Below are 12,408 nucleotides of genomic sequence, written 5' to 3'. Positions count from 1 at the left end.
AGAGAATCCTAAGGCCCAAAGTGATATACGGTCTCTATAGGAAAATTTGGGAGCAGTCAAGTACTTCTATATAAGATTTCATCTGAAGTACAGAAACAAATCTCTGAATGTCTTCTCTTAGGCCTTGCTTAAACTGTTAAGCTTTCATCTCTTCTATACTCACCATGTATCATGCATACCTTAAGAAGTTTCTCTCATGCTCAACTGCAAACATAGATCCTTGCTTTAAATTCATATACTCCGCAGTCTTTTGTCTCTTTACACATGGAGGAAGTATTTTCGATCGAATTCCACCTTAAACATCTTCCATGTAACCTCTTTGTTTGCTGCCCAAAAAATTTGAGCAAGACCCCATGTGTGTCGAGCAGAAGGTTGTCAACAACAGAATGTGAAACATAAGCCTTACAAAACATTTTTGTTATGAACTTATGATGGTTCTGTTATTGTATTTCCAAAGTCAAGAACGTGATGTTGTACTGAATTCATATGGATGGAGTTATGTTGGTATTTAGGTTATTTGATGTATCTTCTCACTTGCTTTTCATTTATAAGTCATAATGCTTCTATATTCATGTTTTATAACTTGTATGTTCACTCCAGCAACTTTTGGGTTTCAAACTTAGGGTCAAGTTAGAACTCATACTAAGGGTTGTAATCTTACAAATATAAGGCAACCAATGTGTTCAGAAGGCCTAAAATAGGCTAAATACCAATTTGAGCCCACCTGACCCTTAAAACCCCCCGAGATGGGCCCTCCGAGTTCATTTTAGTTGGCCATAGAAAAAATACTAGATCTCAAGTGAGATCTTGCTTTTTCTCAAGGGGAAGATTGCCCTCGAGAGTGAGATCTTGAACCTACCATAAGAAAAAGGCCCTCACAGCTTCCAAACAATGCAAACTAGATTAATAAAATTTGAAGAGTGATTCTAAGGATATTTGGAGTTGTGGGTTCCAAGGAGGAACTCAACGATTTGGGTGATTGAAGCTTATGGAACTTCCTTCTTCTTCTTCTTCGAGTCTCGTGACCTCTCCTACAATAGCCTCTAGACTGGACCAATCCACTCCTCAGCAAGTACAATGTTGAACACTTTATGCCTTGTTTTGACTGTATGAAGATAACTGAGTGAATGGGATGTGTGTATATGCTTCAAAAAAGGCCAACGCACAAGTAAACCAATTCCTAGGGGTCGGGACTTCCTCAAACGCCATAGCGTCCCTTGCTGACACCCCTATGGGCTTAGGGTCTTTAGTGCAACCAATACTTTTCCTAAGAGTTGTCCCAAGCTAAAGACAACCAAGGACTTGGACCTGGAGGTATAAAGGAGGTCCGAAAGACAGAGGTGAACCGAGACTAGCTTCCATGACACCGGCAGAAGGTTCACCCATCAATTGCACAGTGTCTTCAAAAGGATAAGCCGACCACTGCTCACTAGAAACTTATGAAGCCCTTGGGACTACAATCAACAAATAAGGGGAAATCTAGTTGACTAGGCTGGTTCCCTGTCCCCGATATATAACTAATATTTTTTTTGTTTACCACATTCGTTCATCAAAGCACCTACCTCTCTCTGGTGGGCCTTGACCTTTAAAATAGATGAGAGGTAGTCGCAGCAGGAGAAGCGAAGAAGCACCCCTAATCCACTAAGGAGCCCCTACCTCTTTCCCAAGTCAATTCCCCCTAGCTACCCTAATTGCAGGCCTCCGCCTTTCATCTTCCCTAAGGCAGCCGCCCACCCCCCCCCCCCCCCAAAAAAAAAAAAACAACTCAAACTCAAACTCTAGATAAATCCATCCCCTCCCCCCCCCCCTAGGATCGCACCTCTCTCATCTCTCTTCTCCTACTAATACCTAACACAACTCCATCCCCAATAGTTGCAGAATTTTCCTGCATTTCATCTTCTTCCTCTAGAAACCCTAAACCCAACTTCACTAAAACCCCTATATCTCTCTAACCCTTAACCCAATTCTAAACCCTTTTAGGACTAGCACCTCCCAAACCCCCTCTACTGTCGAACCCCACCCCTACCCTAACCTAGTTCAGAACCCCAACAAATTCTAAACCCTAGCTTGTAAAAGTTCCACAGTTGAGTCCCATTGAAAACAGGATATTTCCTCTTAATTACCGACTTAATTCTAATCAGACCTTGCCGCAGGTTTCCTTGGGTGTTTTAAGTACAATATAGCTGCTGTCCTTGAATCCCGGACTTGAACAGCAACATGTCAAGCCCTAAACTGCTGTCATCCTTTGAGAAGGAATTGAACCCTAGACTGCCTGTTGTTTTCTTAGAAAAGATCCTCCTATTGGCCCTGTAAACCAGGGCTGCATCAGTACCTGAATGATATTCTCATCTGCAGCAACAATTTGGTGAGCATGCACCACACCTACGAACTGTCCTCAAGGAAGTAGGGACCATCAACTATATCAACGGACCTTCCAGACCCCTACTCAAGATCATGTTTTCAGCCCTAAATGCCCTAACCAAAATTTCAAGAATTCCCTGTTTCTACCCAATTCCAGTTGGTTCTGATTAGAGATCCAGCCACTGGCACTCAATCCTATTTTACTATTTAGGTTACATCAATAAGAAAATAAGGTGAAAGTAGAATTTAGTGCGTGGAAACCAAACCAGCAAGCAGGAGGCAACCAATCCTAGATCAAATGGGCATGGTGATGAAAAAAAAACGTGTGCCAAAAATTCAGCCAATTCTGATTGCTAATGGGTGCAACATGAAGTGGGTACCAAATAGTGGGTCTGAGCGTGTCTAGCAATCCAGCAGTAATCTGGACTCCAAGAATGGATCAACTGTAAGCTCCTTAAAAACAGTTCAGCCCTCCAATCGTCTGCTGAAATCTGATTTCAGGTTCCAAACTCCAGAGAATTTGAAGCTTATAGTTGCAAGAGAAAACAAGGGAGGGAAGCAGGAGGCTACCAATCTTTAGGTCAAATGGGCATGGTGATGAAAAAAATACGTACCCAAAATTCAGCCAATTCTGACTGCTAATGGTGCAATATGAAGTGGATTCCAAAATAGGGGGTCCGAGTGTATCTAGCAATCCAGCAGTGATCTGGATTCCAAAAATGGATCTAGTGTAGCTCTCCTTAAAAGAGTTCAGCCCTCTCATCCTTTGCTGAAATCTGAGTTCAGGTTCCAAAGAACTTGAGGCTTGAAGTTGCAAGAGAAAACAAGCCAGGGAAGCAGGGTGCTCAGACGTCCTCTAGATTGTAAGAATTAGCCAGTCCTTGAATTAGATGGAGAAATGAAACACATCTCCCAAGAGTTCTCTGGCAGCAGCATATTGCATCAATAGACAACAGAACAGGTGGCGCTCGATGGAAGAAGAGGAGACAATCAAGAAAGAAGAATATAAGAGATAGGAGAAAAGGTTCTAGTGTTTCAAGTCTCTCCGCCATTCATACAAGAACACAGGGCAACAAATCTTTGCACAAAACAATAATCTCAATCTTCATTAAATTGTGAATGGCTTCTAAGAGCCTGACATATAAATGGGAGCAACATCTTGTGCCACAAGGTGCAAGAAATTAGAAGTTTAGCTTGAAAATGTTCTAGAATTAGAAATTCTGAAATAGAAATTAGAAGCTAGAATTCATAAAATTAGGAAAGAAAATGCAGTCTCCAGATAAGAAGCAGCTGTCTCTTCCCATGTGGATCCACTGAAGATTCTTCTTGTCAAGTGTTGCAGTCATGTGGTCCTACTTCGTAAGTAAACATTGGCCAGCTCTGCACTTAGAGAATGACAATGGGGTAAAATAACTAACCGCCATGATTTGGGTTTGAGAGACCCAACAAGCTCCCAGCCCAACTGGGCTGGCCCTTCTTATGGCCCTTTGGGTCCACCAATTGATTCAGTAAAAAGCCTACTTATGCTCGCCAAACAGCTCGTCTACATCAACATGTTTCCTGGATTTATCCCATAGAACACTCTATTTTTGGTCACAGAGCAGCTAAATATTGCATTAAGTCATGCTTCACCATGATAGGACTCTTGGAATGGTGAATATCATCATCAATTCCCACCACTGAAGCATTGAGACCCTAAAAGGAGAATTTCAGACCATGCACATAATAACACTGTCTCTTTGAAAAAACTCAAAAGATTGTGAATCAGACGAAATGATCACTAACAGAAAGAGCAAGGAACCACTGAGAAAGTTTCTTAATCTCACCATTATCATTTAAGGCAATTACATATCAGGGCACAAACGGGGGCATCGTTCCTGTAGCAGCATTATTTACACCTCCCTCCCCCACCCCCAACCCCTTTTTTTCCAAAAGCACAACAAAAAATAATACAGGGTGCATCACACAGGGTGCAATGCTACTCTGTAAAAATGAATGGAATTGCATTCAACAACCTCAACCTATTAATTAAGATTATACTAGTGAGTTAGTATGTATCAAACTTGGCCTTCTCCAACAGTTCAACAGGTTGAACAGTTACACCAAAAGTGTTTACTTTAACAGACCTATATCTCCAGCAAAAACTTTCTGGCTGTGAAGCAGGTAGTGGATTATATTATCTATTAGTATTCTACAACAGATTTCACATCAACTTTCATTAAACAAGATAAACAAGACCATCCATTTTAGGGCAGCCACAACAACCATATAAAATATACCCTGTTCAGAGAGGAAGCCTTACTTTTGTATTTCCTCTCTTTTTCTATTGAGCTTTTCAAGTTCGGCTTCTGCATTGACAGCACCTTGTAGCTGGAGATACACAGACAAATTTTCATTTACAATGGAAACAGCACATCCAGCAGGCACAGCATCATTCTCACCAAGGACCTGTGAAAAGTGTATTTGCACTAGTATAAATAATATGAACCAGATGGAAAAATTACAAAAACAACAATGATACTTCCATTCAATTTTCAGACGGATTCAATTTTCACTCATCTACCGTATGAAGAGAAATCTAGTCCTGCTGTATAAGCTTGCTGGACAAAAAAGTGAATAGTTTGTTTCAAGATTCAACAAGTAAACAATAAGAACATTGGCCACCAATAAAAAAACAAAAGCCTCCTCCTAATGGTTTGTTGTTTATATGCTGCCTAGCGTTTCATTTTCTTAACATAAATCATAATGTTTAAAATCTTTCAATCTTCACTTTATCAAATCTCAAGGAAGAAATTTTAAGAATAGGGGGTCATCACGACAGTCAACAGCCTTAACCAAGGGCACTGGGCTAAGGCAAGTAGTGGAGTGGAATGCCCCAAACTTCAGTTTGAATTTGTTTTCTCTTCTTCATTTTTCCTGTTCTCCTAAATTAAGAAGAAAAAAAATGCATTGATACAAAGACTCCTTCCCAGGCGCACCACATAACATCTAATGAACATTCAAAAGCAAGGAAATAAAGAATAGCTCAAGGGACACAACTACTGGAGGACATCAAACTGTAAAGATCAATGGAACATGCCTTCATAGATGATAATGAAGCAAGAGTTGATATTTCCAAGTCATGGCTTTGTATAATCTCCAGAACTGCATCAGTCCGACAAACCACAAAAGCTGGTCGCCTAAAAGAGAAGAAACATTACACAATTTGAGCCTTTGCCTAAATATAAACAACAGTGGCACTGAGCAATAAAAATGTAATACATACAATCAGGATAACTGCAACACCATAGAGATAAAAATTACCTTGCATGCCTCTCATTGGGGGGCAACTCCGAGCGGAGTGATCGAAGTGATCTCACAGCTTGCTCAACAAGATCCATTTCATCTTCGATTCTTTCATTTGACCATTCCTATAAAACCAACCAATCAGAAAAAAGAAAACAAAAAATATAAACTGACACCCCATGAAACCAACCAATTGGAAAAAGAAAACAACAAATATAAACCAACATTAGGAAACTGTTTCAAGTGTCCATACACAGTCAATGTGATCCCTATAAACCCAGTGAAGGCTGGGCAGGTGCACTGTTCAAGAACTAGGTTTTGGGGCCCAGCATGGTCAGCCATGAAAAAAGTAAAAAGAGAAAGAAGAAAGTTGAACTCAGTTCTTGCCGCATTGGTGCACCTTTTTTTTTTTAAAATTTTATTGAAATCATAGTGACAATTTAGGTGGGAGCATACAACCATCAAGATATTGCCAATATCTTACTGAGATCTTACCAAGGTATTTGAGATATTTACAAGTATCTCATCCTGTCTCCGAACTCCCCTCAACCAAGGTTATCCCATTTCACCTCCTTAGTGCTATGATTAAGATAATTGGCTTTTTCCAAAACCTCTAATGCTGATAACCCTTTTTTCGCACCAGATGACTCACTCCTTTGGTTATAACTGTTTAGCTATCTGTCTATTAGTGGCGCTTTCTAAGGGTAGTCGGATGCAATCACTTGGACTGAGGAGGTTCAGCTGACCACCTATTTTCCTTTCATATTTTAAGGATGGCTTCCTAAATCAGAAGGTGGATCCCCAGAAAACAAGATCTTGGTGACCTCTCAGTCTACAGACAATTGTTTCTCTGGATACCGAACTGTTCGGATGCATGAATCAAAAAGAGCCCTTCAATTAAGCAATCAAATGCACTTCCCACTGCCATTTACTTCCCCCCACCTTTACTAGTCTCAACTATACTATAACTACCTAGTACAGAATAAGAATGATGTTTGTTGAATTAAGCATATGAAAACACGCTAGCAGACCGGCACAGATCTTTCATTATAGGGAATATTACATATGGACCCCCTGTGTTTGTAATCACTGACATCTATTACCCTTGAAAAAAAATCAATTACAGATGCCCCCCTACTGTTAAGAATTGAAAGCTATAAATGGGCAGCTCTGCTGAAAGCCTGAAAAAGGGGCCATCTGTAATTGATTTTTTTTCAAGGGTAATAGATGTAATTAGATTGCAAATACAGGGAGTCCATATTTAACTTGCCTTCATTATATAACTTTGAGAACAAGATACCACTGAACTTTTTCCTTCTCAAAACTGGATGACTAACCTTGTTTACATGGATCACAAGGTAGGTCACTAACCTAAGAGTGTCCTCCAATAACAAACTTAACTGTGGGTTCCATCCCCAGATGGATCATCATCATAGGAATTTCATGGTAACATTTATTTTGTTTATCAAGTATAGAGCTTGATCAAACCTTTACAACTGAAGGGTATTCGCATATCATGATTGATTCTCTCCTAGTACTCTCCACTGGTTGAGGGAGACGCTGCCAAAGTTCTTCTGTGACGTATGGCATAAATGGATGGAGCAACCGCAACCCATTGTCCAAGCAAACCCATAAAACAACTTGTGCAGCACTTCTTGCAGACTCAAACCTTGAATCGGCACCAGAAAAATAAGGTTTTATCACCTCAATAAATACATCACACAATTGAAACTGCCACCACGAATATACTGCACTAGCAGCATCTGAGAACTCGTAGGATTCAAGAGATGCCACAGTTTTTGATATGGCTTTATTTAAAACTGAGAGTACCCATTTGCAGCAGAATGGCATGGATTGAAGATTGAAACTTGTGGGAGGGACATAACCATCTCCAAGTTTGGTCATGGCAAAGCGGATGGCATTCCAAAGTTTATTACACCACTGCCGGTACCCTATGACTCTTTGGATATCCAAATTTATTTTGTCCGACTGGAAGAAGAAAAAGAAAAAACATATAAGCAGTATTCAATCAGCTCAAAGGTGAATGTTAAATCACTCCAAAAGACAAAATAAAAATAGAAGTGAATGATAAATCTAGATATTGATAGGGATAGATCAGCAACCTGTGCAGTGTATGAGATGAGAGCAAAGCGCAGAGCATCTGCCCCACATTCTGGAATACCATTTGGGAAGTCTTTCTTCTGCCCCTCTTTAGCAATTATCAGCTCACTTTGGTCCAGGTTACCCTCCTCTAGCCTCTTATGGAGGCCTTCCAATGATATTCCATTAATTACTTCAAGCGGATCAATAACATTTCCAAGGGACTTGGACATTTTACGGCCATGTGCATCACGAATCATTGGATGCAAGTAAACCTGCAAATCATTAAAAGTGAAACCGTGGATACAATTTGTGATGCAAGTAAAACCTGCATCACGAATCATTGGATGCAAGTAAACCTGCAAATCATTAAGTTGTGATGGCACTAACCATGTAATACAATTTGTACTAATGGCACTAACCATGTAATACAATTTGTACTTCTCCTTCTCGGAACCAGTCATTTGTTAGTATACTAGCTTTTGAATGGTATCTTTTCAATGACTTTTTTGGCAAAATATTAATTCCATAATGTTTATTATGCATTAAATAGGTCATAGGCAAGAAACCAGATCAAATGGAGGTCATATAATGATCGAAACTTCATGTCGAAATTTCAAAAAAAAAAAAAAGAGTACCAGGTTTTGACCAAAATTTCAGTCAAAACATGGAGATTTCGGTTTTTGGCCAGGTTGAGACCAGCTTCAAAATTGAAACCTCGATCCTTGGTGTCATCAAGAGAAACCTACGGTAATTTAAAGAGAAATCAAACTCCCCTTCATCAAATTCCTTTGTGAAGGGCTTGCAACGAGCAATAATTCAAAGAATGACAATGTAAGTAGGAAATTTCAGCTCTAATACCACTTGATGTAGCCCTAGATTGAAGAGATCCAACTAAGGGCCAATCTTCAAGGATCTCAATTCAAAAGGTTGGATTTAAAGGTTTTAGGGATTTGGGGACACACAAATATGGGTATTATTGGTTGGACGGGGATGAAACCTACGGAGAAGTTAAGGAATGACATACGGGGATGATCCCTAAAGTTTGAAACAGTTTGAATGGTTTGATTGGTGTAGAACTAAATTTGAGATATGGAATTTTTAGGGAAAACAAAAATAGAGAGAAAAAAGGAAAAACGGGGGAGGGGCAGATGGTCACACACCCATCCTATGTCATTATGCCTCATCGGTAGCAATAAAAAAGAATCAAAATTCAATTCATCAAGTCACAGCTCAATTGAGCAATTACATTTTAATTTATAGCCAGTAGCCACATAGGCCAATGTAGTTTCAAACTCAAATTAGGACTCAAAATAGAAACCAACTCCAAAACATACACCTATACTGAAAAAGGAAAGGCCTTAAGGTAATATAATTGACTAGGAATTGAGATACTAAAGGAATTAAACTTAAAACAGGACACCGACCAAGCTAATGAAATAAATCCCATTTTCATACTTTCTACCCATATTTTTAGGGCCTTCAAATTAGCCAATCACAAAGTAAATCCATAAATACATATTTGATCCAATCCTAAACTACTCCTAAGGAAGGAAGCCCTATCTGGTGATAAATCTGCATCCCCCCACCTAGAATCTACACAAACATTCAGAGTAACCAATGGATTAGCTAGTGCTAATAAAGATTTCAGCACATTAAAAGTATCATCACTTGGGTCCTACAGACCCTCTTTGCAATGGCTGCAAAGTTATGACCCTCCCGAGACTCCACAGTGCCAGAAGCCTGGTAACTTGTGTACACTTTTACAGCTACTCCATGCAAAATATACGCATTCAATCGCAAGTGTCATTTATTTTTGTCAGGTTGAAGTGGAGGTCTTTTTAAGTATTGACTGGCTTCTAACACAAATAAAAAGGATCCACGAATACATAAAGAATAGACTCACTCACCTTTTTGAAAGGTACATCACCTCCCAGTGTCATTCCCAGCATTACCATCCGCGCAACCCAGAAAAAGAGAATGTCATGTCCAGTTTCAAGAACTGAAGTTGGATAAAATGCCCTAAAGTCTTCCGTATCATCTGGCCAGCCCAGCACTGTTAGTGGAAAAAGACCGGAAGAAAACCAAGTGTCCAACACATCTGGGTCTTGACCCATATGGAACTTCTTCCCAGGAAACAGTCTCTTTGCTTCCAACATGGCTTCTTCCTCATTTCTGCCAACCACCCAGTGGTCATTGTATGCACCAAATTCCTTTAGCTGGTCATCCTCCAGTGACACATACCATGCTGGAATACGGTGGCCCCACCAAAGTTGCCTAGAAATGCACCAATCACGAATGTTTTCCAGCCACCTGAAAAAAAATTGATAGATTGTTTAGCCCCTTCTTTAAGGATCCTCACATAGCCTCATTAGCTTCTCATAATTGTAAAGCAATGGTCCCATGTCATATTTTTTTTGTAATAAAAGTTTTATCTGTTTTAACAACCCCACCACCACCCCCCCCCCCACTAAAAAAAAAAAAAAAAAAAGAGGGGGGGGGGGTCAGTATCAAGGTAAGAGCAATGCCAGCTATCCAGGCAATATCAAGGACAGATAATTATGAAGAAACATAATTCATAGCGGTAGAACAACCATGGCTTTGGAGGGCTCGCCAAAGTACCCCAGCGATTAGGTGACCAGATGGGGTCACCTGAACAAAGTGTTCTCATGTACATTTTTTTATACAACCATTTTATGTGGCAAAAATAGCATTATAAAACTTTAGAATTCAACTTATAAGCTAAATAAATATTACATAGTCATAATAATGCAAGATTATAATCGAGAAAAACAAATGTAAGTTGACCTCACTATAATACTATAGTAATATAGCATCATAACATATGATTATGATTTATATAAATATGAAAACAACAACCGTACTTACCTCTGAGATGTCAAATAAGTGCTTTCAGCCTAGGCCCTACAGTCATTCTACAGATGACCTAAGCCCTCATTTGACCCTATTTTGTTAATCTTAAAATGAATGCTTCTCACTTCAAGGTAATAAAATGGTCGACTAATAATACGTAGTCTTGTGGAATAAATTTTGATCATCTAAAGACCCAAAAAAATGAAATCTGAATACAAAATGTCAAAAGAAAAGGATTGCTCAGCCCATCAGGTGACGTATGGCACAAGAAGCAATGTAAAGAGACAGAAAGGGTTCATTTTTTCTAAATACATAAAAAGCGAGTGATCATCTTAGGGCTCCTAAAATGCCTAGGTGGTGCTTTGATAACTATGATAGAATCATCATAATTTTTCCATTAAACAAGAGAACAAGTTCATCATTCATCATCAACAGCAACAGCAATGATGATTGTAATAGCAAACACTTGAGAGTACCTCTTCCATTCAGCAGCATATTGTTTTGGAATTATCTCTATCTTTCTATTCTCATCATTCAGGACAGCATCAAGAGCCTCCTTTGCCATGCAATTGCAGTTGACAAACCATTGTGGCTTGATCATTGGTTCCACGACATCATTGCTTCTTGAGCAAAAGCCAAGGCGCATCTCATTATTTTGAGCCTCTCTGTAGAGCATCTAATCCAAGGAGGAGAACATTAACAATTAAAAAACTAAAATACTACAAACAGCTATGAAAATATTACTAGATCCTATATCAGAAAACAAGATAGAAGCAGCAAGCTGTCAAACTGTAACATTAACGTGGCAAGAAGATAATGGTCGGCAGACTAGGATACAATCAACTACACCAACAAATTAAGCACACATCAATGCCAACATTAAGCAATGCTTGAGATGAAGAATGTCTAATCTTGGCCAAAAAAAAAAAGAATACTTATGGTCCCAATCTAGGAAAAGAAAAGCTGCTATATACAGTATCAAGAACCCAAAATAATAATAATAATAATAATAATAAGGCAATAAATAGAACAGCAAAAATAAGAAGTCAGACGCTAACATTAGTCTCTCCAAACTTCAAGATGAAGCATAGAAAAATAACATACAACCAGTCGAAGTTAGAGAGAAGGCTCTGTTTCTGGTATGTTAGATCATTCCTGCCTTGCTTGGACTGCCAATGCCAAGGCTGCAATATTAATGGGTCGGGTTATAGTTGATTGTCAATGAGCTAGTCAGCAAGTCCTACATCATCTGCACACATACACAAATCCCATACATACAGAGGGACCACAACTTTGTAAATTGACTCACTTCAGTAGAGAATGTACATTGTCATCAGCCTAACACAATCACTTAATGCTAATATGAAAGAGTCACAGCAACAGAATTCACTGCCTTAATCTAAAAATCCTAATGGTTGAAGCATACCTTATCCTTCAGTGCCTTGACCACAGCTTCACGAGCTCCAAACCGGTGCATCCCTTCAAATTGATGGCCATTGCTGTTTATCAGCCCATCATCTGTGAAAATGTTGATGAATTCCAGATTATGACGCTTTCCAACTTCAAAATCATTTGGATCATGGGCCGGAGTAATCTGTTATAAACCAAGAACAATTATTTGCAATTGAAGCAGAGCATACAAAGAGGCCTTTTATTTTTGAAATTTTCTCTGTGAGACAAATATCAAATGCCAAAACTTCTTTCAAGCAATGATTATATGTTCTTCATGGCACATGTCCACATATCTGCACAAGTATGTGAATCAAAGAAAGAATTTGTTAAAGGAAA

At 39.2% G+C, this 12,408-nt stretch overlaps 1 protein-coding gene across 2 annotated transcripts in view; it reads right to left on the bottom strand.

The window, feature by feature from the left end:
• TWN2 (valyl-tRNA synthetase / valine-tRNA ligase (VALRS)) overlaps window positions 1-12,408 on the bottom strand; it is a 46,956-nt gene that overhangs the window by 10,928 nt on the left and 23,620 nt on the right. For both annotated transcript variants that reach the window (XM_089154605.1, XM_089154606.1), the window contains exons 15-22: window positions 12,047-12,214; window positions 11,097-11,296; window positions 9,657-10,059; window positions 7,770-8,021; window positions 7,135-7,635; window positions 5,665-5,771; window positions 5,441-5,540; window positions 4,664-4,809 (exon numbers count right to left, since the gene is read on the bottom strand). In XM_089154605.1, coding sequence (XP_089010731.1) covers window positions 4,664-4,809; window positions 5,441-5,540; window positions 5,665-5,771; window positions 7,135-7,635; window positions 7,770-8,021; window positions 9,657-10,059; window positions 11,097-11,296; window positions 12,047-12,214 — 1,877 coding nt within the window. The remainder of the gene's footprint in view (window positions 1-4,663; window positions 4,810-5,440; window positions 5,541-5,664; window positions 5,772-7,134; window positions 7,636-7,769; window positions 8,022-9,656; window positions 10,060-11,096; window positions 11,297-12,046; window positions 12,215-12,408) is intronic.

This window comes from Hakea prostrata, chromosome 5 (genome assembly GCF_041222555.1).
Source record: "Hakea prostrata isolate BN-2017 chromosome 5, UWA_Hpros_2, whole genome shotgun sequence".
Taxonomy (NCBI): Eukaryota; Viridiplantae; Streptophyta; class Magnoliopsida; order Proteales; family Proteaceae; genus Hakea; species Hakea prostrata.
This window is presented reverse-complemented; position numbering and strand designations above follow the sequence as displayed.